We start from the raw sequence: 26,437 nt of genomic DNA, 5'->3' as shown, positions 1-26,437 counted from the left end.
TTTCTTGTATTTATATCGTGCATATCGCATAGCTGACTTTTCTGTTACATTTTGATAGGTTTCTACCTTATCCATTAACAACTTATTCTGACATTGTAGCATTGTAATGGCATGCTGTTGTTTATTCTTTTTCTTTTCCAGCTCTTCTAATTTCAATTGTAATTCCTGTTTATCTTCATGCAAATTCCTCCAGTCTGACAAAATCATCCTTCCTTGTCTAGAAATTACTTCTTGCTCTTCTCCTTTTGAGATTTTCACCTTTTGTAAGGAGGCACATAATTCATGTGGATCCCCACTTCCAAAAGTACAGGATTCACACAATCCTGCTTCTACAGACCACTCAGTGGCCATTAATTTTCCCATAATTTCATTCCCATTTGGAATGGAGGGATTGGGAGCCTGCTCCTCCACCCCTTGTTTTCTAGTTAGCTTTCCTGACCACATGATTACCCCACTTCTGGTACCAATTTGTTCCGCCACTAATTTCTGACAGGTGGGATGATCAGTAACACTCAGAAAAGCACCCAGACAATATAAAGCATAAACAATAACACTTTATTATACATATATATATGATAAGAATTAAATACCTTCACCGTATTCCAAGCAAACACTCCCTTCACAATTGGAGAATCCATACAATTGATAGGTGAGTGGACACTGGAGACTGACCCTTCAGACGTCGTGGCTTCTCTCTACAGACATCATGGATTCTACCGTCAGGGTCAGAATCCCGGTCTTATATAGGATGCACACTGCGGAGTTCATAGTAAAAGCATAAACAGCTGGTCCTGCTGTTACAATTAGTCCTGCTCTTTTGTTCTGTGTTTTGACAACACCCAGGTCAGGATGTCAGAAGGAGGTGTTTGCAGAAATTGTTTTCCCATGAGACTGGTTTCACTGTCCCTTTGAAGATCAAGGAGGTTAGGATGTTCACTGTTCCTTTGAGGCTGTTTGGGCAATTCCTAGGTCAAAAAGGTCAAGATAGCAAATACATGTCACCGTCCCTTTCTTTTTGATGTAGTTTCCCATCTGTCTTTACTGATGTTATTTGAGCGGCAAGAAGGTCAAAGAGGTTGTCTCTTTGATGCTATCCAGTTGTCACTCAAATAAAGGAAGTCAGGATAGGTGTTGCATTGTCTCTTTGATGCTATCAAGAAGGTGTTACAGAGGCCATCTGTTGTGGTCAAGGAAGTTAGATCAAAGAGGTCAGGATCTCAAATAAGCAAGGTTATTGTAGAGACCATTTGGTATTACTTTTCTTTGGGGGTCAGGAGTTCAGGTCAGCAGACTTGAGAATACATATTAGTAAATAAAATTATCAGTAATATGCTGGGGCATAACACATGCAGATAGGAGGAAAAGGTAAAGGCATAATTTAAGACCCTGGTTGCCATGAAGGAATTCGCATAGAGGCGACGACCAAACTTGTCAAGGGTCCGACCCTCCCTGCCGGGCGGGACTGCCGCCAAAACTCGGGAGGGTTGCGTCCTTTTGAGCGCAGACTCGACCAGTAGGGACTGGTGGGAGAGTTGAGCTTTCTCAAAACCCTTGGGTGGAATCGTCCTGTACTTTGACTCCATCTTAGACAGCACCGCTGCGACTGTAAGAGGAGAATTCAGGTTCTTAAGCAAGGTCTGATGAAGGACCTTATTCAAGGGCAGCCGAGGGGATTCCCTTGGGGGAGTGGGAAGGTCCTGCTCCTCGAGGAACTCCTTAGTATATTGCGATCCAGCCATGAGGTCCAGACCTAAGGCACGCGCCATGTCTTGCACAAAGCTGGAGAAGGAGGACGGCCTGGCAGGCGGGGAGGGAGTCCTCGACCTCTCCGCCGAACAGAAGGGGGACGCCTCGTGAGAATAACGTGGCTCCCTACCGGACCCCGAGCCCCATGAGGCCAGATCTAATGGTCTCGAGGGGGTCGGGGAACGTCGCCGCCTCGAAGAACCCCTGGGAGACGTCCCAGATGTCCGAGGGACCGAGGCACACCCCCTCTTCCTCGGCGAGGAGTCACGAGAACCCCCTCTCGCAGGGGAACGAAGAAGCCTCGGGTTATCGAGACGAAGCTCCGAAACCCTCAAGGCCTCGCCCCCGAGCGGCGAGGAGCGACCACGTCGCCGAGGAGAGCCTCGCAAACGCTTCGGCTTCCTCGGGTGACGCCTCGCCTGAGGCCGGCCCGAGGGCGAAGAACCCCGGGAGGACCTCGAGGAGGAAGAGGAAATCCGTCTCACTCTGCGTACCTTGTCCCGGGGCCGTACGCTGCTCTCAGGCGGGGCCCCCGAGGTCGAGGGCAAGGTCGAGGCCGAGGTCAGAGGTGCCCCGGTAGCCGAGACCGAGGGAGTCGGGACCGAGGTCGGTGCCCCCGAGGCCAAAGCAGTCGAGGTCACAGCCCGCTGCAGTTGTTTGAGGGCTCCAGACAGCTCCGAGGAAATCAATGCTCAGAGCAGGTCCTGGAACGCCGGAATCCCGACCATGGTAGGCAGGTCCGAGGCCGGAGGATGCTCCCTGGAGGGCGACCTCGGTCTCGAGTATTCCCTCGGGGCATTAGTGGCCGGAGTCCTGGGCAGGGCCGAGGTCGACCCACCCGCCGCAGAGGAGCTCGAGGATGGCTTCTTCGACGACCTTGGAGTCGGGGATGGAAAAGAGGACTTACCCGAGGCAGGTTTGGTCGCAGGCGTCGGCTTCGAGGTCGAGGGGCGCGGCGAAGCCGAAGGCGCCGAGGTCAAGGCCGGGGCCGAAGCCGAGGCCAACGTCGAGGCCTTCCCGGGCGCGGAGTCAACTGCGAAAAGCTCCGCCATCCTGGCGCGACGTCGACGGAGCGCTCTGGCCTGAAAAGTGGAACACCGATCGCAGGAATTAGTCGGATGCTCGGGTCCAAGGCAGAGCAAGCACCACCGGTGGGGGTCAGTGATGGATAGTAACCGCTCACACCGGGTGCATTTCTTAAAGCCCGTCAAGGGACGGGACATGAAAAGAAAAAGGGGCCGGGAACGAACGACGTCCCGCGGCTGCGGCTCCTGGGAGCCCCCGGAGCCGAACGGAAGAATTAAAACTGTTTTTTTTTTTGACGAAAAACGACAGCCAAAGACGAAAAAGCAAAAAGTAAAGCACAGCGACCGAGCTAAATAACTCAGACGCGGTGTCAGAAGGCAGAAAAATAGGAGCTCAATTTCCACAGGGCTTCTGGCTCCGCGGAAAAAACTGAACTGAGGACCACGAGGTGGGATGCGCCCTCTAGTGGGCAAGAAGGCATGCACATGCGTGGTGCAGTGTAGCAAACTTGAAACTTCAATCAAGTTTGCTTGAAAAGCTGTCCGCGCTGGGGCTCCGTAGATGACGTCACCCACATGTGAGAATATGCTGCCTGCTTGTCCTGGGATAATGATTCTTCCCTGCTTCTGTAAGCCAACTTGCCAGCTATTCAGTATGTCACACTATTAAAAATGACACCTCTCCAGACACGATATACTATGTGCATAATTCACACAAAGATCTTCAATATAAAGAAAAATATTAGCCATCCATACAGGACTGGAAAAATACCTGGAGCCAGGCTGTAAGTGCCTAAGAGTAGAAAAGCAAAGATATATTTAGGGCCTTCAAATAAACAGTGATAAAAAACCCACCTCTGAAGATCAGGGAACAGCTCCAACAGGCCTCCCTACACTGAAGAGGCTGCTTCGGTGGGATTTACAACGCAACAAGCACCTAAACATTTTTGACAGGCATCCAAGTTTTCTAAATCTAGTTCCAGCCCTGCATTCATATTCATTGGTGTAAAGCTAGGTCTGTTTTAGTTGGATCAACCCTGTGTAAACTCAGATATTTTATGATGTTTATGTTACATGTTCTCTCAATACAGAGAGCTATTTCTATAGCACTCAATAAGATCACAGAAGACCTTTGAAACTTAAGAGTCAAATCAAAACATTCCCATATGGACACATTAGGTTTAATTAAACAAATATTCATACAGGACAATAAACAAAATATATTATCTTTCACACGGGGGATTAAAGTATCCATCATGGAAGATACAGAGCGCTAGGATTAGCAGTACCTTCTCCTTTATAATTTTACATATTTAGTCTATGTCTGTAATACGAAAGTTCATAAAGTTTCCCCAAGACAAACACACAGGTTTCCCGTCTTGAGAATCCACTGTTTGAATCTCCAGAGAAATCAGCAGACCAACAAAACATGGAACATCTCACCATCACAGACATGAAAGTTCTTTGAGAATTCAAAGCCTTCATTTCACAGAGGTCTGACTCTCTGTTATCAAACCCTCCTCCAGCCTCTGCTGGTACTCTCTCTCCGATTGCTTTCTTCGGTAAACATCATCTGCAAATAAAAGGTAATTGCCTGGTTATTGTGATAAACAGTAAGCGAAAGAAAGCCTCACAAAATACAGCCATTCCAGGCAGGAAATCCAAGATGTGAGAATAATCAGACACATGAAGATGGTAATCTTATAAAAGATCGTTCACACATATTGCCAGTATGTATGCGTATGTAAAAAGGCAGAAGAGCTAAGCCCTGAGAAAGGTCAGACACATAAAAGGAATAACTGAGTTGAAATCTCTTTATTAGACACAATTTTAACCAAAACAATAAAGGGCTAATTTTTTAATCTGGCTGTAGTCAAAATGATTGCAAACAAAAATGGCAAATTTAGGCTCTCTTTTACTAAGCCACGGTAGAGATATCTACTGCGGCCGGGGCACCAAATGATCTGCCGCTCATAGGAATCCTATGAGCATAAGAGCATTTAGCGCTCTGGGCCACAGTAGAATCGACCGTAGCTTAGTAAAAGGGGAGGTTAATCTCATCTATTGTGACAAAAGAGTCCCCATTGGGTTAAAAATATTAATACTTTATTTTTTTGTTTCATGTTATTTCTTTTCTACTTCTGGTTGTAATATGGTAATTGATTACATTTTAAAAAATTGTTTAAATTTATTTATTTAGAATTTTTATATTATGTATTTTGTTTTTAATATGTTTTGTACTTATACTTTTTTATTGAAAGGGCTTTGGTACTAATTTTTTTATTCTTGTTATAGTTAATGCTTTACATTAATATTTTGAATGAATGAAGCAGTTCTCTAATCTGAATTCAACTTAGATTTCCTGTCCTTCTCCCAGTATTACTTACAAAATGTTTCCTTGCCAATCCTGACGTTAATCATGACCCACTCCATGGCACCCCCCAGGAGAAAGAAGAATGGAAGAAATCTGTAAATGCCAAAACGCTTTTTCCCAGGCACCAGCTGCAGGATGCTTTTAATGCTCTTAGCTGTGGCCATCTCTGGAACAATGCGAAACCAAAGGACTAGGACACTGCAACACAAAACAAAGTCAGTAAAGCAAGGAGGTTCTCAACATATTCTGGTTTTCAAGGTATCCACAATGAATATGTATGTGAAAATCAGACGGTTGGATGTGTCCCAAAGGTGTGGGTTGAGAATCCCTGTTCTAAGACTTTCCTTTTCATGGAAAGTTATTGCTGCAGGCAAACTCCCAAACAGATCATAAAGTAAGGAAGAAGCTGAAGCACCCTCCCATGCATTGGCAATCAAGCAAATGGAGTCAACACGGGGCTGAAGGAAAGATTAGGTTCTTACCTCGGGAATCTTTGCAAACTGTGTGCCACGGCACACTGAGGAGAAAGAGAGGCGCCAGCCAGCTGACTTGCCTACTGGACGTGCCTCTCACCATGAAAGGCACATCCTGTAGGGCCAGAGGTTCTCAACACGCGGTAAGGCACCAGCGCTGTATGTCTAGCAAATTCCTGCTGCCATCGTGTATCTCTCAGGACTCCTGCTTTCCTCATCTTCTCACCCCACCTCCGGACCAGCAGCAACAGCTCAGTTTGCATTTAACTTTGCCACACAGCTGCCGCTAGCATTAGTTTAGACGCGGTTCCATCAGGCAGCCTTTGCTAGGCCTGTCCGCTTTGATAATGCACCTTTCTCTTTTGTCAGACCTGGGCTGGGCTAGCAAAGGCCCCGAAGCTGCCTGATGGAACCGCATCTAAACTAATGCTAGCGGCAACTGTGTGGAGAAGTTAAAAGCACAGTGAGCTGCCGCTAGAAAGAGGAGAGGTACTGCTGGACAGGGGAGAAGGGAAAGAGAAGGGATACTGCTGGACAGGGGAGGAGGGAAGGGAAGAGAGGTACTACTGGACATGGGGAGAGGGAAAGGAGAAGGGCTGCTGCTGAACCTGGCAGAAAGGGAGGGTGAGATGGTGCATAGGGAGAGATCATATTAGTTGTGAGTGGGGTTGGGGGAGGAATGGAGGACTGGAGAAGCAGCATTCCAGAGGAAGAGAGAAAGAAATGTTGAATTGGTGGAAAGAGGACTGGGAGGGGAGCCAGAAAAGAAGGGAGAGAGAAATGTTACACTGGGGGGGGGGGGGAAGATGCCAGACTGGGAAGGGGGGAAAGATGTACTGGGAGAAAGGAGAAAGATGTTGGACCACTGGGGGGAGAAGGATTTCAGAAGGAGCGAGGCAGGTGTGAGCAGCAGGCTAGAGTACTTGATTGCACTGGCGAAGATTTTAAAGAGGTGTGGGGTGAGTGAGGAAGGGAGGGCGTGAGCTTGGCATGAGGGGGGTGAAGAGGTGCCGACATCCCCACCAAGAAGGCACCCGAGTGGCCCTTCCCTTACTAAGCCACTGCCCTCCATTCTTGTAGACCAGCATCTCCTCTCCATGGCCTGACATCTCCTTGTCCTTTTTTCTTCACCAACTTCCTACTCCCATCTCCCTTCCCCAACAGTTTAACATCTCACCTCCTCCCCCTCCTGATTAGGGTTACCAGATGTCCGAGAAAACCCAGGAATGTCCTCTTTTAAGAAGACTCTGGGTGCCCAGATGGACTTTCCAAAACTCAGCAGTTTGTCCGAGTTTTGTAAAGCCCCGAGTTCCGGCCATGTCAGGAAGGCCTCTGAGCATGCGTAGATGATGTCACATCCATTTGCGCATGCTCAGAAGCCCTCCAGACGTGGCCCAGAAGTGAGGAAAGAAGAGATGATGCTTTGTGGGGTGGGCTGGAGGTAGAACGGGGCAGGGTCATGCATCTGGGATTTTACATCATTAAAAATGGTAAAGCTACATGGGTAATGTGACCATACGTCCTGTTTTAAATGGGACCATCCTGTTTTTAGGTAGCCTGTCTCGTTGGGACGCTAAAATGTCCCGTTTTCATGGGTCTGCTGAAGAAACAGCCCCCCCCCCCCCCCCAGTACCTTTTTTAAATCCCGGCGGCTGCCTCTTGTCTTGATGTCTTCTGGCAGTGGCAGAGCGGCGCGGCTGCCTGGTCCCGTGCCGCTCACGGAATGGCTGCCGTCAGTTCTCATGTCCCACGAGAACTGACGGCAGCCATTCTGCGAGTGGCGCGGGACCAGGCAGGTGCACAAAAAAGCTGGCACCTTCCTTGTCTCAGTACAGGAGGCAGCCGCCGTGATTTAAAAAAGGTACCTGGGGTGGGGTGGGGAGGTCCTGTCCCGTTTCGAGGAAAAAAAATAAATGGTCACGTTATACATGGTTCAACATTATTATTCTGTGGACAAACCTTCGAGAAGCTGACGATTTAGTTATCTGTGTAGAAGATTATCCCGAATTTCTATTAACACTCGCCCTATTTTGGCTCCTGAGACCGGCGGCCTTCGTGTCCAGTCGAAACCCTTTTTGTCTCCTTTGAATAAACGTTAACTGTTGGAAAAGCGACTCGTTCCAACGTCATTCCTGTAATCAGTTAAAAAGTTCTCTTCGTTTAAAAAAAAAAAAAAAAATACCCATCTGGGCTCTGAGGGGGGTCCTGCCGCGCGCGCGATTCACCGTAGGCCACGTTCCCGGCCGCGCGCCAAGAAGCAGGTTCGCGCGGAGGAGAAGGAAGGGCGACGGGCTGGGCGCTTGCGCGGCTTTCCGCGCATGCGGATTTTAAAGGAGTCGGCCAGCGCGCGCCGAAGAACGGAGGAGGCTCGGGTCCGGAAGACTGTTGGTCCATGGCTTGAGCCCGGCCAGGGAGGAGAGGGGGGAGGGGCTTACTACTACCACTCTTTTAACATGCAATAGACAGTCCCTGCTCAGAAGAGCTTGCAATCTAATTTAGGCAGGACATTACAGGGTTGGGGAGATTATGGTAGAGGAAATGATACAGTGGGTTGACAGCAGTGAGTGGGGAGTTAACAATTGAAACAGATTCAAAAAAGTGGGCTTTTAGCTTGGGTATGAATGCTGCTAGGGATGGAGCAAGAAAGAAGAGACAAGAGACTGGAGTTGGCAGTGGAAGAGAAGGGTACAGATATGAGGGGCTTTCCCAATGAGTGGGGATCAGGGAGGGGGGGGAGCATAGGGGAAGATAAGCAAGGAGAGATATGGGGGGGGGGGCTTCAAAGTGAATGTACTTTTAAGTCAGCAAGAGGAGTTTAAACTGTATTCAGAAATGAACAGGGAGCCAATGAAGCAACTTGAGGAGAGGGGTAATGTGGGAATAGCGGCTCTCACGGATTATGAGTCGTGCAGCAGAATTTTGAATAGATTGAAGAGGCGGGGGTGTGGGGGGGACTAAGGCCGCCTATGGCGGTGGAAGTGCTGAGGCACTGTAGCAAAAGTTCAGAGGGACAATGAGGCTTTCGCTCCGCTGTGATCTGCCCTCCTCTGATGCAGCTTCCTGTCTCCTGGGCAGATTGCAGCAGAAAGCAAGCTTTTGTAGCAGCCATTTGCTTAAGTTCCCTGCAGCTGCCGCACCAGGGCCCCTCTGGAAAGGGAGATCGATTTTTAAAGAAGAGAAGGGAGGAAGATGGACCATGGTGGGGAGAAGAGGAAAGGATGCCCGGACTTCGGGGGCCTCTCCCCCATGCCAGCCCTGCTCCTTGGTTTAAAAAATAAGCCGTATGTGTGATGTCACTGTATACAGTACTCCCCCGATATTCGCGGGGGTTCTGTTCCATTTTTCCTATCACTCCTCTCCACACAATGCCACATCTCTCCCTCAATCACTATATCCAACCTTTCTTCTCCCACTTGCATCCACTTCAATCTGACCCTCTCCACCATCATATCCAACAATCCTCCCTCTCATCCCCGTGCATATACACCTCTCTCTCTATGCCCAATTTTCCTTTCCACCATCTCCCTCTCACACTCAACAATTCTCCCTTTCTATTCCCTATGCCCCAAGTTAGTGTCCCCTTCCCTCCCATGTCCATGCCACCTCTGTTCCTGAAGTTCTGAGCTGAGTTCATGCCCCTCCCTTTCCCTATAATTCCAGCCACTATCCCAGAATCGTGCCCCTCCAATGCCCCAATGTGCTCCTTTGTCCAGAAAGATCGTGTCCCCTTACTTGTTTGAGCTGCACTCGCTCCATCTGCCTTCAGCGGCTTGTTGGGACGCGCAGGCAACGATTCACATACTGCACTTGGCTGACCCAAAAGCCTTCCCTCAGATGTCAGCTCTGACGTCAGAGAGAAGGTTTCCGGGTCAGCTATGTACAGCATGTATACCGCTGCCGGCTGTGCGTCCCACCAAGCCACTGAAGGTAGAAGGAGCGAGTGCAGCAAAGAGGTAACTGGGAACCTTCCTCCTCCCCCCCCCCCAGCTGACCCAGAAGGCTTTCCTCAAACGTCAGCTCTGACATCAGAGGGAAGCCCTGTGGGTCGACTTCAGGAGAGAGGAGGGGGCGGTCAGGGATCCCCAGCAGCGGCTTCAGCAGGCAGGCATGGAATATTCTCTGCTGCGGCCATGCCGTGTATTCCCAACAAGCAGCCAACATACCCCCAAGGGTACATGTACCACATGTTGAGAAACACTGATCTAATGTACGTGGGCCAGTGGAGGATTAAGTTACTTGCCCATGGTCACAGGGAGCAGCATGGGGTATGAACCCACAATTTATTTATTTAATAGTCGATTTTCTAGCCTGTCCTCCCAGAAGAGCCCAGAATGGGTTACAAGTTTACATAACACAGTAGAAGGTTTAACAACAAGGTTACAACTTCACATACGGCAGATAAACAGATCAACTAATCAAAAGGATGAAGAGCACTAGTAGAAATTCCTATGTACATGTTTTGGGTACTGAGCACGGTAGCAACAAGGATGCAAATTCACATATAAGGATGGGCAACAAGGATGCCAATTCACATATAAGGATGGGCAACAAGGATGCAACAAGGATGGGCAACAAGGATGCCAATTCACATATAAGGATGGGCAACAAGGATGCCAATTCACATATAAGGATGGGCAACAAGGATGCCAATTCACATATAAGGATGGGCAACAAGGATGCCAATTCACATATAAGGATGGGCAACAAGGATGCCAATTCACATATAAGGATGAGCAACAAGGATGGGCAACAAGGATGCAAATTCACAAATAAGGATGGGCAACAAGGATGCAAATTCACATATAAGGATGCAAATTCACATACAAGGATGGGCAACAAGGATGCAAATTCACATATAAGGATGGGTAACAAGGATGCCAATTCAATACATAATTCAATAAAACAAATAAAATCAAACAAACAATGTATAATCATCAGAAAATATGTGAAGTTCCCATCAAAAGAACAACCGCAAAGATCAGTTCCTAGAAAAATGCATTAACAAATAACTGCGTTTTTAATAGTTTTCTGAAATTACCCTTGTCATGACATTTTCGTATTTGACCGTCAAGAGAGTTTTTTTTATTTGAGTGTCCCGGTTCATACCTAGGGGGAGGTAGAGTTGAATATCATCTGCGAGTGAGTGGATCTTGATGTTGTATTTTGAAGCAATGTCAAGCGCTGGTCTGACGTATAGGTTGAATAACAGTGGTGACAGTAAAGCGCCTTGAGGCACACCATATTTGAGTGGTTTAGGATGTGATAGGTGTGATTTTAGCAGTACACCCCAAGATCTGTTGTTTAGGAATGACGAGAACCAGCGTAAAGATGTCACTGATGCCAATGTCAAGGTTCTGAGGCTGTAGCTCTAGCTACATTGCCACACTCTCCTCCATCTCGTCCGTTCTAAAGGGGAAGGAGAGTTGCCCATTAAGACATTTATCCCAGAGTTCATTAATCTGCTCTGGCATGCATATGTGCACAACCAAACTACGCCTTTCAGGTCCGCTGATGAGCGACCTTCTGTGACTCCTCGGGATCCTCAGAGTGCTTCTTTCATGAAATTGGAGCTCCCTCCTAACTCGGACTGCCAGTCAGAGAGAGAGTCAGGGGACGACATTAAGTTTTGATCCCCTTACTGTCACAAAGTGAGGCTTCCCTGAAGGCAGATTTGGCCTCCTATGTAGAAGATCAGGATGAAGTTCCGGCTGCTGACTAGGGATAATACTGTAATGGAGGGTTGGTAGGGATATAGATGGGGTAATGCTGAAAAGAGGAAGAGGTGATAGGGACAAAGAAAGGGAGCAATGCTGCAGTGGGGTAGTACTGAAAAAGGGGAAGTGAAATAGAGAGACAGAGAAGAAATGCTGATAAAGGGGAGAAGGTACAGATATTGAAAGGGCATGGCCGGTGATAAAATACCCTAACACAGCTTCATAAAAGGGGTAATTAGTTTTTTCATCACGTAAGTCAACTATTTCACCACAAAAACTGGCTTAAAACCAGCGGATAATTATCTGGCTCTATGGATGCTCCATTTTGCTATACGCTTCATCTGGAACCCTGACTCACCAGCTACATTTTCTAAATGTAATTCCTTTTGCTGGGTTTTATCTATCTGCCAGTTCATAGTGACAATCTTATATTGCACTGTAAAAGAGTGAATAGTATATCATGGAACTAGCTGAAAACTACTTAGATTTTTCACAATGTTAAAGCAATTTTTGTGCTGATCTTGTTTACTTATATAAGATTGGAATTGTTTCAGCTTTGCTGAGTTAGAAATTTTTCTGCTGGTTTTGCAAATAAGGTGGACTCTATTTTCACTTTATTCGTGTTGGATAGAACAGAATTTGAATTGTTTCAGTTCTGCTAGTAATCACTGAATACATAAAAATATTTTATTAAGAAAATACTTATAGAAAAAGTATTACAGGTTGGTCATGTATACTGCATAAAGGATATAATAAGTAGTATAAGGAAGGTTTTTCAGATCAATGATCGTGTGCCAAACCCATTACTGAGCTCTTTTTCTTCCTTTACAAGATTGAGTGATATATACATATTTATTATTGATCACGTTATCTTCAGTCATTTGTGATACGACACACATTTTAAATTGGCATTGGGTTGAATTTGTATATATTTGACATTACCCCCACCTATGCAATTTAGGCTTTTCACATATCAATTATAGATTAATTCTAGAGTTGGGCATTTGATGCATTAAAAAGAGATTAGGTTCTTACCTTGCTAATATCTTTTCTAGTAGATAGGTATATCATTGTGTGCCCTCCTTCTTCACTAGAGGGCGATAGTCTCAAAGCAGGCGATAACCTCATATAGAAACACATGTGAAGGAGAGGTACGGGGAATCTCCTCGAACTACAACTCTGTTTTGCTCTGAAAACATAACAAACATGTTAAGCATTGTCATTGAACAATCAAAATAGTGAAACAATCATGCCCAACAAAAACATTTATGAAGCTCAAGTAAACCCCAATGTGGTATAGCAAAGGATTATTCTTTATACCCTTAAGGTCTGACGGACTTCCAAATATAAGTCTGGATTTAACCTTTCTTATTGAGACAGTAGGCAGGCACAGGAAATAACTGATAGGGCAGGGCTCCAGAATGACACACCTATCTCCTAGAAAAGATATTAGTATGGTAAGAACCTAATCTCCATTTTTCTAGCGCAATAGCTGTGTCATTTTGGACGGACGGGACATACAAAAACAATCCCAGAAATCTGGGTGTTTCATAGCTCTAAAGACTCAAAGATGGCATCCTCCATTGCCGCTACATCCACTCTGTAAGACTTGGAAAAGATATGTAGAGTGGACCAGGTCGCTGCCCTACAGACATCCTCGGGGAGACCGCCCAAGCGTCCACCCACAAAGAAGCCACGCTTCTAGTTAAATGTGCCTTTACGGAGGCTGGTAATTGTCATCCACAGGCAATATATGCTTAAGAAATGGTCCTACAGATCTATCTAGAATTGGTAGCCTTGGAAACCGGTGTGCTGCGTCTAGTCTGACTAGTGAGCACAAAAAGATATATATCCTAAACTCGGTGAATTCAAGATATCTTAGAAGCACTCTTCTTATATCCAACCTTCTCAGAATCTGGTGCTTTTTCTTAGAACCTGTGGACTGGAATACAATACAACTTATATCCCGAAATTTTCATCAGGGAATCATTGCGGCTTACAGCAAAATAGGTTACATTTGTGGTAAAGTATTGTTGAGAAGCGAGATTAATAATGGCAGATAAGTTTAGGGGATGGCAGTCTGTGAGATGAAGAAGGCTGGGAAGAAGTAGAGCTACTGGGGGAAGAGATATGTTTTTAGTTTTTTCCTGAACAGGCAATGTGTAGGAAGTCATCACAGATAGGCAGGTAGACTGTTCCAGATATGTGGTCCTACGTAGAGAATGACACAGGGAAAAAATTTGTCCCCGTCCCTGCAACCACCGTCCCCACCCCATCCCCATAGCATCCTTAGAAGCCTCAGTATTGCAATATTTAGCTTATTCCTTCCTTATAAATCAAAGTTCTGGCTGCTGAACTAGAGAAACAGATGATCAGCTGGCAGGGCTTTGTTTAGAAATTTTTATAAACACAACTAATATACTACTTTATCCTAAGGCAAAAAAAGAAAACAAATAAATATAATTTTTTCTACCTTTGTTGTCTAGTTTCTGCTTCCCTCATCTCATTCAATTCCTTCCATCCACTGTCTGTCTTCTCTCTGCGTCTTCCATTTGTTCTGTTACTGTGCCTCTCCCTTCCATCTCTCCCTCCAACCCCACCCCAATTGGTCTGGCACCCATCTTCTTCCCTCTGCTCCCCCATAGTCTGGCATCTCTGTCTTCTTCCCTTCCAGCGTCTTCTCCACTTTCTCTTCCCCACTTCCCTTCAGCGTCTTCTCCCCACTCTGTTCCCTACTTCCCTTCAGCATCTTCTCCCCACTCTCTCTTCCCCATGTCCTTTCAGTGTCTTCTCACCACTCTCTCTTCCCCATGATCTTTCAGCATCTGTTCCTCTGCACCCCCCTTCAGCGTCTGTTCCTTTCCTCCACCACCCTTCCCTTTTGCCACCTCACCGCCCTTCGGCACCAATCGCGTGTGGCCACCTCCCTCCTTCCTACCTATCCGAATCTATCTATCTATCTCCCTCCCCTTTACCTTCGCAGCGCGTTTTCAGTAACTTCTTCAAAGCCATCAGCGCCTGCAAACAGTAGCGTGCGTGTGTGGGCGGAAGTTTCTCGTCTGATGCAACCGGAAGTTTCACCATGTGAAAGCATAGAACTTTCAGCACTGCTTTTTTGACGTGTGTTAAGATCCAGAATGGGCTTCCAATCACCTATGCCTTTCTTGAGCACTCTTGAGCCTTTGGGCAGCACAGACTCTATGACCTGACTATTTAACAGCCTCTGCTTGCTTTCTCTGGTTGCTCCGCCGGGGAGTTCACAAACCAGTCCGTTAAGGGATGGGCAAATTTGAGCTTGTAACTGCTCTTAATGATCTCCAGAATGGTCTGTCAAGATACGCGCCTGGGCCTCTGCATATTCTGAGAGCTGTCCCCCTATCTTCAGGGGAACCGCTCCAGATCTGGTGTCATTGTGCTTTCTTGGAGATTGTAGCAGAACAAGAACTTGAAGCTTGGCTTCGCCTGGGACCTGAGAATCTCCATCTGGCTTCCAGGATTGATTTCTGAAAGGAGGCTCCTCTTGAGTACTGCTGAAAGCACTGGAGCCATTAAAATTCGATCGCCTTCTAAGTTTGTGGCTTGCTGTCAAGTAGAGATCTTGGCTGATGATCAGCCATGCTGGTCATGAGATCACCAGTCCTTTTCTGAACATTTATCCATTGACATAAAATCTGCTGAGGGGAGCCTAGAGATGGAAAACTTTTCTACTGGGTGGTTCCTATTAACCAGAATAATCCTTTCATCAATCTCTTCATCAATCTGAGAAAATCTTTCAAACTCTTATCTGAGCATCAGTCACACATGACAATACAATGAACAGTAACATCACTGTAAACTACTTCTCCTACCCTGTACTACCTTTTGATGTAATTAATTTTTTAATAATGATGTATTATCCCCTTATAATGTGCCTCTTGATTGTAAATTGCCTTGAACCTAAATTGGATAAGTGTGATCCATAAATTCAGATTAGATTAGAAAGTAGTCATGTGACCCATGTGTGTAGCTCTGTCGTATTTGCTTGTTGTCAGAGAACATGTGCTGATGTCTGATAAATTGTGCTTTCAGGCCAATTATATCGGTGATAAGAACATAAGAATAGCCTTACTGGGTCAGATCAATGGTTCATCTAGCTCAGTGTCCTGTTTTCACAGGGGGCAATCCAGGTCAACCCAACGTTCCACAATGGTTACAATCACAGTCCTGAGCTACAAAGAGCTGTCAAATATAATACAGTAATTACATTTAAAAGAAAATCTTGTTTTGTAGTATGCCTATCTACAAAGTAGAGACAAAATGAAGACCAAATATACACTACACACTGAGTAGCAGCCTGCCACCTCTTTGGTTCTAGGTTTTTGAGGCAAGAAATTGTAACAAAGCAGCCAGACCTGATGAATCAAAGATTGGTTTGTAAATATCATTTTTATTCATATTAAAAGACAAACAAGTTAATGGCATGGTGGCACACAGCAGAAGGTATGAGACTAGGTATAACTTGATTCATTTGAATACAAAGGCACCAAGATAAACCAAGCACAGATTACCCAAGTCTGACAGTGAATACAGTAAGCAATATATAACCAAAAGGAAGCTTGGTTTCTTCTTCTGAGCACACAGAAAACGTCATTTCTTCTTTCTGGGAGGAAGATTCAGAATGCCCTGAGGAGTTACAGCGGGATGGAGAGAGGCATCTTGCTCAAAAGTCACAGGGCCAGTGGAAAAGTAGATCCCCAAGATTCCCCATTCCTTCCTTGCAACTCATACCTTTCTTTGACTTTTTTTCCTCACAGACCCACAATTCAGAAGTTCAACCATCTGCAAACAAGATATTTTACCATCTAATTTTAAATGGTTAAATAAATCTTGCTAATAAAGAAACTGTAGCCAAGTCTTTAGCTCTTACATTGCCACTGCACATTTCAACAAAAGGAACTAGTATACAAAAGCATGATTTTTAAAATAAATGCTGAAATGAAATGTAAAAAATAAGTAGATCAACTATCTACGTTCTTTGGTGTTTTACAGGCCCACAAGGAAAGGTAATAAAATGAATAAGGATTTGCTTAGGTCCATGTGTTCATTTCTCCACTATTCTTTGCTCTAAGCCTGGTGGTATCGTGCTTTGCTCTCCTCAAGTCTCCCAACACCCGTCTAGTCAACTTTAATGAGGACAGGCTGGTTGGAGCATTATCAAAGGGGAGGAAACTTCAGGGTTTGGAAAAAGAAAAAGAAACATGAAAAAAAGGCGCAAAGAAAAAATACACAAAAAAGAAGCCTCCAAAATGGCAATAATGTCCTAGTATTTCATCTGTGCTTTCCAGAGGCTCCATTGCATAAAAAAACGTAAAAGGGGGGAGGGGGATATTGAAATACAAACCATTTTTCTCACCAAAAGAGCCTTGGCACGCTGTAGGAATTTAGCTTTTTCAGTACACCGTATGAATTATTAGTATAATCCAACTTTATTAGTGTAGAATTTATGCCGTTTCAAGAACTACGTAAAACATTATAAAAAGCATCGTTGTGCAGAGCTGAGCACATACGAGCTGGGAACACAGTAGTAATAATAATAAATAAATCTTACAAAAAAATATAAAAATGAAGACTGAAGTACCGTAGTGCAAGGGCAACCTCTATGTTGCACCTTACCAGCAAAGTTCACTTTTAATTATTTTTGACACCACACTGTTATCGAGGAGACAAATTAAGGTGATTTACTTCTGTTGCCTAACAGGATTAGGTGCAAGAAAAAAAACCTCATCTATTTGGACCCCAGGAGGTGCTTGATCCTGTGAAGCTCTGGAGCCCCCATCTGGTAGACAGGCCGCATTGACTGGCTCAGCATCAATGGAGACTGCCAAAGAGGAGGTAACTCAGAGTGAGAAAGGAGTTGGCCTCCCCCTACTTAAATATTACTAAATAGTCTTCACAAAAGCACTTCTTACGCAAACTGTGCTTACTGTTTCAAGTAGCTGATATACAGTATATACACCCACGCTGTATTTATATCTATTGCCTTATTGCAATACTTGTTTTAAATTAAATCTGTAAACACAGGTTATTTTCTCTTTTTATATCAAAATGATGCAACAATTATAACTTGATGCTTACACATACAACCAAAGGTGAAACTGGATTCCAGACAAATAAAAATCATTATGGGAAAAATGTTCATATTTGATGAAGGTCAACTTAATATAACAAAAAAGCAACACAACTGAAATAATCTTAATAAAAATGTCCTTATATCAAAATGATCTTGCAATGTACAGAAGCAATAAAAATATTTTGTCACCATCCAGGCCAATATGACAGCTACACAAAACTCTTCTGTTGGTAGAAAACAAAGCACAAAATGGATTAAACATTTTCCAGGTTGTATGCTTGACGGATGTTAAGGGTATCCCGTAGCATTAAGTCCCGGAGCCGCCATAGTGCATCTGCCATTGTAGTATGGGCCCCTTTGCTTTTCAGCCAGTGAGAAGGCAGGCGACTCTCTTGTTCTTTTGACAGATGGACATCCCGTCTTTGTGCTGAAAATACAACAACATTGCTTTCACTTTTTTTGGGGGGGTACTCTTATCAAAACAAAACTTTTACTCCATTTTGTATCTTTAGAAATAAACTTTATGGGCTAGATTCACTAAACTCACCGATCGGGTCCCGACCAGTTTGCGAGCGTTCCACAACCTGATTCACTAACCTTCTGGCCAAACAATCTTCCACCCGATCCGATCATGCAAATGAGGGGAAATGGTATGCATAAGTAGGAAATCCCTTGATTCACTAAACAGAAGAAGGAACACCAATTGGGCTTGCCGATCCAAAATGAAGCGACTGCTGAGGACCAGTCACTCATGTTCTTGCCGACTGTCCTGCTCTCTGCTGCCCTGAAATCCCAGTATTAAAATAAAAAATAATACCATCAAAATACAACATTTTTGGAATGTCTTAAAACAGGTTAGGAAGAGTATAGATAGAAAAAAAAGGGGGATCATAGGGCTAAGTCAAGGAACACCTGACAGGTCATAGATCTGCTGGGCCGCCGCGGGTGCGGGCTGCTGGGTGCGATGGACCTCTGGTCTGACCCAGCGGAGGCAACTTCTTATGTCTTATGTTCTTATGAGGCATAGAAGGATATGGGTGACTAAAAATTACGCCAGGTGTACACCTGGTAGGGCCTCCGCGTGTGCGGATCGCCGGACTAGATGGACCGAAGGTCTGATCCTGAGATGGCGCTTCTTATGTTCTATGTTCTTACATCTCCCTTGTGCAAAAAGCACAGTGCGAACCCGTGGTTTTAACATGCGGGTTTAAAGCGGGGCTGCACAAGGCGTGTTCTGTTCCGTGTTGTTCCGTAGTCTGGCTGCAAAGTGTGTTCTGTTCCATTGAAATTGTTCCTGAAGTCCACTCTTGGGGCCAGCGAAGTTGTGTGGAGAGTAAGCGCATGCACGGATCACATCTACAAGCAAAAAGGATGGTCTGCGTATGCGTCTGGATCGCTCTGCAGCGATCCGTGGGATCACTGTGGGGCGTGCGTCCGATCACATAATTTGCATGAGGACTCTGTAGTGAATCGGTCGCCCGGCAAGACTCAGCCACGGATCGCCCAACAACGGTGAGTTTAGTGAATCTAGGCCTATGTCAAATCAGCAAAAATACATCCCTTATAATTTATTCTTGATCTTTCTTTCAATGTCCCTGTGGGAAAACCAAGTATTGTTACATCAGTCTTTGTAAAAGCTTAGTTAAGAGACAGCACCTAGGACAGATAGTAGGCTACAAGTCCTCACATATCTGCCTGTCCATGAAGGACACCTTTCAAAGATAACTTATCAAGTTCTCACACATTCAACTCCCAAGCTACAGAAAAAAATCTCCTCCGTAGAGACTGACCTCAAGTAGGCTATTGAGGCAGCTGTAGCTCAGACATTATAAGCCTTACTGTGAACCTCCAGCATTAGGCTTGTTAGGGCATAACAGATGCTGTCTTCTAACCAATTGTATTTTATACACTTGTCAATGCCAGTCCAGTTTTATTGGGGTCAAAATCAAAAAGATGGATGGACTTTCTACGGACTTTAGTCTGCTCCAAATAAAAGACCAAAGCTCTTTTGCAATCCAAAGTGTATAACATATACCCATACAATCTGGGTATGTGACCTAAGAAAAAATGCTGGAAAGACAATTGATTGGGTAAGCTGGAAAAATGATACTACCTTGGGATCAAACTTCTAATCGCCTTATTGCTGGAAAGCTTGGTATTACTTGGGTCAGTCACTAAAGTCTGGAGTTCATGAACTCTGCTTGCAGAAATTAGTGCCACAAAAAAATAAGATCTTCAAGGTCAGGTACTTTAGGTCACAAGAGTCTAATGGCTCAAGGAGGAGTTCGCAAACAAACGAAAGAAAAAAAACTCCTTGCCTTGAAATGCAGACAGTACAATAGAAAGGCAAGGGAGGCGCTCTATCAGCCAATAAAACAGCCTTTATTCAAACAAATGGTTCCGACAAGGATCCCAGTTTCCTCGAGGGACATTAAACGAACATATAGAGCATAAATAGAAAAGATAAACAAAAACATGGGATATAAAATATATCAGTATAATGGCATGCACCAAACTTAAAGCACTTTGAAAGTGAAAGCAGCGTGTAGATGTGACTACATGCGTTATAACGTCGGCAAGGAAATAATATAATGGAATCTTACCTACCAATGTCAAAGTAAGATCTGTATTGTGATCGTTTTATGGTGTAAGAATACATGCAGTATGATAATGTTGGTTGAATATCCTAGATAAATACACTGTAGTCAACTTCAGTGTTGAGGCCATGAAGTTGTAGGGTGTCTAAATCATGTTCTTTTTGTAGAAGGTCGACATCTATGTTTCCTCCCCCTGGGGTTAGGTTTGAGGATTCTATAGACAAAAATATTGTTGAACTCCCAATGGGTAACCAAGGGAACGGATGTGATCCCCTTTCTAATGTTACTGCGATATTCAATAATCCTAGTCTTCACCATGCACTTGGGCACCGGATGATATAAATGACACAAGATGAACTGCAATCTGAAGAATGTTTCAGTGTATATTTAAGGTTATTTCTGGGATGTATGAATTCTGCAATCTCAAGGCAATGTATGCAAACAGAGCATCTTCCACATTTAGTACGTACTGAGTTGGTATTAATATGCATGGGCGGTGGCATCAGTTGTGGAAGTCTAGACGAAACTAGTTTCTCTTTCAAGTTCTTGTCTCTGGAATAGGCCACTACTAGGATTTTGTCTCCTAAGCAGTCATGACCTTCAAGGATTTTCCAATTTGATCTAATAATTCTCTGAATGTCTCTTGAAAGGTGTGTGTATCGTAGGGTGCATACTATGTCTGGAGTGGTGGGTAATAAAAATTCTTCTTTGTGTCGTGACCTTGCCTTCTCGTATCTTGCTAGTATGACGGATATAGGGTAACCACGTTCCTTGAACCTCATGGCTATTTGTTGTACGTTATCCTTAAAATCTGAATTGTATGTGCAAATCTTCTTGAGTCTTAAAAACTGTGAGAAGGATATATTCTTCTTGAGAGAAAGATTGTGGTCACTGTAATAATGTAAATATGCATTTTGGTTTGTCTTGCGATATAGAATTGTAATGAGATGATAATTGTCCTTACAGATCAGCCTGGACCCTGATGCCAATATCTCCGATTCGTCTGATAGTATTTCCTCTGTGTTAAAGGTGTGGCTTTATTACCCCAAATTCTCTCTAAAAAAGCAGAGTTTGGTATCTTGTGTCTGTCTTTGAATGTTTACTGGACTACTGAAGGGGGATGTATAGACTTCATCCAAATCACTTCTGATTCTCTTCCTTCCTCTGTCATTATGTTGCGATTGTTCCACTGTAGTGGGTTTGTTGGTGTGATTGATGGCATGAGAACTCTGTCTTGTCTGTCTGGTATTGTAGATCCTTGCTCTTGAAAAATTATAAATCGATCCCTGATTATAATCTTGCTCATCTCTCTTAAATTTCTTGTTCTTATCCATTCTGAGTTCACCCTTGAATTTATCCAAGCTTTTATTGATATCAGTGTTTACTTGATCATAATTTAGTTCAGTGTTATTCAAAGTGTCCAATTTGTCTCTGGCAATGTTTTTGAGACTTTAAACTAAACTAAAACTTAACTTTATATATGGGTCTTCAACCAGAGGAAGCTCGACGTGGTTAACAATAAGTTTTAGGCCTAAGCACAAAAGTTTAGCTTTGGCTGCATTTAACTTAATCTGGACAGACATAGCCCAAGTTTGAAGTTTGGAAATACAATGGTTTATTTTAAAAGTTAAATTGGTAACATTTGAGTCAATCTCGATCAATATAAAGATGTCATCCACATAGGTAAAAAGCATTTCTCAAGCTGACAACTTATAAGTGTTCAAAGTTGTCATATAAAGATTGAAGAAGATTGGGGAAAGCAGAGAGCCCTGGGGAACCCCGCAAGGAGGCTGCCAGGAATTAGAAATATTACCATCAATATTAACTGAGTAAGATCGGGACAGTAAAAATTTTAGAAAACCAAACAAGGACTTTAGCTCTTCTTTTTAGCTGTCACCGCTAACAAGATCATTAAATCTAGAGAGCACTTGTTCAAGATGGCATATCATTGATCTAAATAAAGGTCTCATATCCTTACTGCTATTTTCATATAATATGTATATATGCTTTTCATTGTGTTTTTCAGATACATAAAATTCCTTTAAATGTATATATTTTATTTTTGCATGCCATTATACTGATATATTTTATATCCCATGTTTTTATTTATCTTGTATATTTATGCTCTCTCTGTTTGTTTAGGGTCCCCTGCGGAAGGTGTTATTCACACACCGAAACTGGGATCATTATCGGGACAATTTGTTTGAATAAAGACTGTTTTATTGGTTGATAGGATGCCTCCCTTGCCTTTCTGTTGTACTGTCAAGAAGGAGTTAGAACAACACAGAAGCCCAAGACAATGTGAGCAGCTTAATGGGAGGCTTCAACATGTACACATCAACTAAAGTAGACCCTAATTTTTAGACCTGACTCAGCATACCAGATAGCCAACAATCTCCACTTAAAAGAATGCCAAATTGTGAATCTTCTAGAAGTCTATATTCCAACAGTGGCCAATCCAGGTCACAAGTATCTGGCAGAGCCCAGACACACAAAAAAGGAGAACAATGAAGACTCGAAAGAACAAATAGTAGGGTTAAAAGGTCGATTCTTCTTCTGTCCAAAAATAATGTTTATTATTTCATATAGAACCCAACATAGTACCATTTTTTGGCAAAAGACACCTTCCTCAGGAGTACAAACTAAATTGAACACTATATGCATGTACTATATAAACACAATATATTTGGACGAACTTCTGATTAATCGGACTCAACAATATCTGCAGCTCGGCTACAAAATGTGGACAGAAAATAGGCACTCTCAAGGCATTCGAGATTACCCTCTCAACAGCCAGACTAAGAAGATGAGGGATCTGACACTGAGCTTCCATGATCAACACTAGAGAACCTCTCAAACCAATGGGTCTCTCTATGGCCAACTCCAGGAGGCAAGGATACCAGAGCTATCTCAGTTAGTAGACTAAAAGAACCATGGTTCCCTGATTCAGACAAAGTTTTATTATAGGCAGAAGTCCCTTTCTCCAATCCAGGAGAAAAGCTAATTTGTCATATGTCCCTGTCCTGAAACAGAACTGAAGTACCTTTTCATTCTAAGGAGATACAATCCACCGTGACTGTGCCCAAGTTACAAAAGATCATTTTGCTCTCTCAACCACTTGTTTGGTTTGTTTATCCAACTCAGTTTGTCTGCCAATTTATCACTTAAAGAGATGGCCCAATTCCACATTCTGACAGTTTCTCACCTCTGAAGTCAGAATTCCGTTCCTTCTTCCTTGTTAGTATAGTATATGGCTACTTGTTTGTCCATTTGGACCACGATTATTTTATTACCAAGCTCTAAAAGCCTTTAGAAAATTCTATATAACTCTTATCTCCAATAAATTTATCTGATGAATTTTTTTTTCTTGAGGTCAAAGATCCTGATTATGAAACCCATGTACATAGATTCAGCTTTAGAAGAGGCTTTCCATTCATCCTAAAAGGCCTATTTTGCCAACTGATTCATGTTGGAAACAGAGGGCAGCAAAATTTGTTCTTTCAGTGCTGGGACCTGGCAATATTATCCTTCACTCATAATTACCCAATATTTTTTTCCCCTCCCCTCACTTTTAGCATACCTGGTCTGATAATCACAATGACAGTCCTTGACTGGAGGCCATGCACTAGAACTTCTTCTGGAACTTTACAATCATGAACTCTGAATGTGGCTTCCAGGAGTTACCCTTAAGCACCCACCTCTGATACCGAGGCCATGGCCTTTTTCATAACAATGCATAGCACTTGCCACCTGAACCACCAGAATGAGAAAGTTACTAGATAAACTAATTCATTGGTGAGTAGTGTGTCAAGAGTTAAAAGCTCTTTTGACAGTTCAATCTAACATACACTATGAATGCTAAGAACATTTTCCTCAGTTCAATGGACTATCTCAGAGTACGTTTCTCCCTCAAAAGTCTGTTATGTTCGATATATATACATAGAAAGATAAATTTAACACAGCAAAGACATTATTTTTGCTCATTCTAGAAGCTTTACCTGACAGGGTCTGGTCCCATTTGCTAATGCTATTAGACTCTGCACTCAGTCCTTCGATATATTTCAAGTAGGCCTCCGAATGCAGCAGTCTCTGTGTCTTTGGAGGAGGAGCTACAAACATTGGTGTGCTTGGTTGCTGGATAACCTGCTGACTCACTTGACCTGGGCCAGGATATGGCGGTGGAGCCTGCTGACCCTGAGGCCCAAGGAGTCCCATCTGAAATAACAAAACATGAAGCTATGACACTGACATTTTCCAAGAGGGCAGTAACAAGGCTTTAGGAATTATATTCTCCTCTTGAACTGTATAATTGTTTTGCATATCATAAAACTCTAAGACAGGAAATTTTATTAGCAGTGTTCATACAAACTAAAGCTAGCTCTAGTATAAGAACATAACATAAGAATTGCCACTGCTGGGTCAGACCAGTGGTCCATCGTGCCCAGCAGTCCGCTCACGCACCGGTCCCTAGGTCAAAGACTAGCACCCTACCTGCGTGCATTCTGATTCAGCAGGAACTTGTCTAACTTTGTCTTGAATCCCTGGAGGGTGTTTTCCCCTATGACAGACTCCGGAAGAGCGTTCCAGTTTTCTACCACTCTCTGGGTGAAGAAGAACTTCCTTACATTTATACGGAATCTATCCCCTTTCAATTTTAGAGAGTGCCTTCTCGTTCTCCCTATATATAAAGTCATAATGCTGCAACTGTTTAAAATTATAACATTTATACATTTATAACAAAAACAGCAGCAAATGCAACACTGGCCTGAATATGTCTTGCAAGAGAGCTCAATCAGGGCCAGCAGGTAAGAAAGTGCTTTATACTTTCCTACTTGCTACACTTGCTAATAATCTAAATGAGAAATCACATTATTTAAAGAAGAATTTATTCCCTGCATAGCCTCCCAGAGTGACTCCAAAGTCACAATGGCAGATTTTCTCACCCCTGGCAAACCAGCTTGCAAGGTCCTCTCATGTCACCCTGCTAGAAGTAGCTCTACCAACAGAGACACAGCTACCACCTCTCCCACACCTGGAGAGGAAAGCGGTGAGCGGGAGTCCCTCTGGCAGGATTCCCAGCATTCTGCCCGACCTGGATCCATTATCTTGTGCTCCCTTCCTCAGCCAATGCATTTCCATTCTCTGCGCAGGGCTCAATGACATCTCGACTCTACTGTGGACTGTGAAACTCAACACAGTCTCAAATGAAGACCCTGTGCCCTTATATGCATCTGCTCAAATTTTGCAGGCTTCCAAGCTAAGTTGTCTTGAAGCTACAATGGGTCCAGAAGCTGAAGGGAGAAATTTAGTGTCATCTTCCTCTTCCTCATAATAACAGGGCTTCTCCAAACTAGTGCCTCAGAAAAGCACAGGAGCTGAAGCCAGAGAATCTGTGCCTGACAAATCTTGCACACACACACACCCCTCCCTGCTAACCTAGGCATGAAGTTTTGCACCTGATCTTACCCTACAGGCCAAGAGGTGATATATTGCACAGCATAAAGATCATAAAGCCACACTTTGGTGCTATCAAACCACAGTGCTTTCTCCCACATGCATTCATTGTCCCTCGTACATCTAAATCTGAAGCCAGAGAAGAAAGAAAAGATAACAGTACTGCAAGAAGGCAATGTGACTAGTAAAAGATATCGTGTGTAAATATTTTATGGAGGTCAAATTTGGGAATACCTTTGGAAGCATTACCTGCACTGGTTACAGATTAATATCTTTGTCTGTAAAATCTACTAAGAAGCAAAAGAGAAACTGGAACTATGGACTTGATAAGCTTTTAGCCTTCATTACATAAGTGTTGCCATACTGGGACAGACTGAAGATCCATCAAGCCCAGTATCCTGTTTCCAGCAGTGGCCAACCAAGGTCCCAAGTACCTAGCAAAATCCCAAGAAGTAAAACAGATTTTATCCTAGGAATAAGCAATGGATTTTCTGAAGTCCATCTTAATAATGGCTTACGGACTTCTGTTTTAGGAAATTATCCAAACCTTTTTAAACCCTGCTAAGCTAACTGCTTTTACCATATTCCCCGACAATAAATTTCAGAGAAAAGCAGAAAACTGAAAAACGATTGAGCAGCTCCAGACTCTGTCCCATCTTGCTGCATGCATGGAACAAACTAGAAAGTTAGAAAGTCAAGCACCGTTTCGAGCAGTATTCAAATCCAAGCTAAAAGCCCACTTTTTCGATGAGGCTTTCAACTTCTAACTCCCATGCACTATAAAATTACCTATGCCCATCCTATCATTCTCTCTGCAAGAAACTGCCCAACTCCTATTTGTCCTGCCTGTGCAAATTAGATTGAAAGCTCTTCTAGGCAGGGACCGTCTATTGCACGTTAAAAGTACAGTACTGCGTATGTTTTTAAGCGCTATAGAAGCAATAA

General features: G+C 43.7%; 2 protein-coding genes across 11 annotated transcripts in view; both read right to left on the bottom strand.

Moving 5' to 3' along the window:
* Window positions 1–534: 534 nt before the first annotated feature.
* On the bottom strand, window positions 535–7,888 carry SMIM4 (small integral membrane protein 4). 4 transcript variants are annotated; one of them, XM_033926619.1, is made up of 4 exons: window positions 7,578–7,888; window positions 5,159–5,343; window positions 4,215–4,344; window positions 535–965 (listed from the first exon to the last, which is right to left on the bottom strand). In XM_033926619.1, the coding sequence occupies exons 2-3, from the start codon at window positions 5,307–5,309 to the stop codon at window positions 4,253–4,255; spliced, it is 243 nt and encodes an 80-aa protein (XP_033782510.1). In that variant the 5' UTR covers window positions 5,310–5,343; window positions 7,578–7,888; the 3' UTR covers window positions 535–965; window positions 4,215–4,252. The 4 variants fall into 4 exon arrangements, with proteins under 4 accessions (XP_033782510.1, XP_033782509.1, XP_033782511.1 ...); XM_033926618.1 differs by lacking the exon at window positions 535–965 and having other exon boundaries at window positions 3,937–4,344; window positions 7,578–7,883; XM_033926620.1 differs by lacking the exons at window positions 535–965; window positions 7,578–7,888 and adding an exon at window positions 7,252–7,378 and having other exon boundaries at window positions 3,937–4,344.
* A 7,850-nt stretch (window positions 7,889–15,738) lies between these two features.
* PBRM1 (polybromo 1) overlaps window positions 15,739–26,437 on the bottom strand; it is a 171,101-nt gene continuing 160,402 nt past the window's right edge. For 5 of the 7 annotated variants that reach the window (XM_033926217.1, XM_033926219.1, XM_033926220.1 and 2 more), the window contains 2 exons: window positions 24,037–24,253; window positions 15,739–17,868 (listed from right to left, as the gene is read on the bottom strand). In XM_033926217.1, the coding sequence (XP_033782108.1) occupies window positions 17,696–17,868; window positions 24,037–24,253 (390 nt within the window). In that variant the 3' untranslated portion in view covers window positions 15,739–17,695. The remainder of the gene's footprint in view (window positions 17,869–24,036; window positions 24,254–26,437) is intronic. The other 2 variants (XM_033926223.1, XM_033926225.1) reach the window with 1 other exon arrangement.

This window comes from Geotrypetes seraphini, chromosome 17, assembly GCF_902459505.1.
Source record: "Geotrypetes seraphini chromosome 17, aGeoSer1.1, whole genome shotgun sequence".
In the NCBI taxonomy this organism is placed as follows: domain Eukaryota; kingdom Metazoa; phylum Chordata; class Amphibia; order Gymnophiona; family Dermophiidae; genus Geotrypetes; species Geotrypetes seraphini.
The sequence above is the reverse complement of the archived record's forward strand: the minus strand, read 5'-3'. Positions and strand labels throughout refer to the sequence as shown.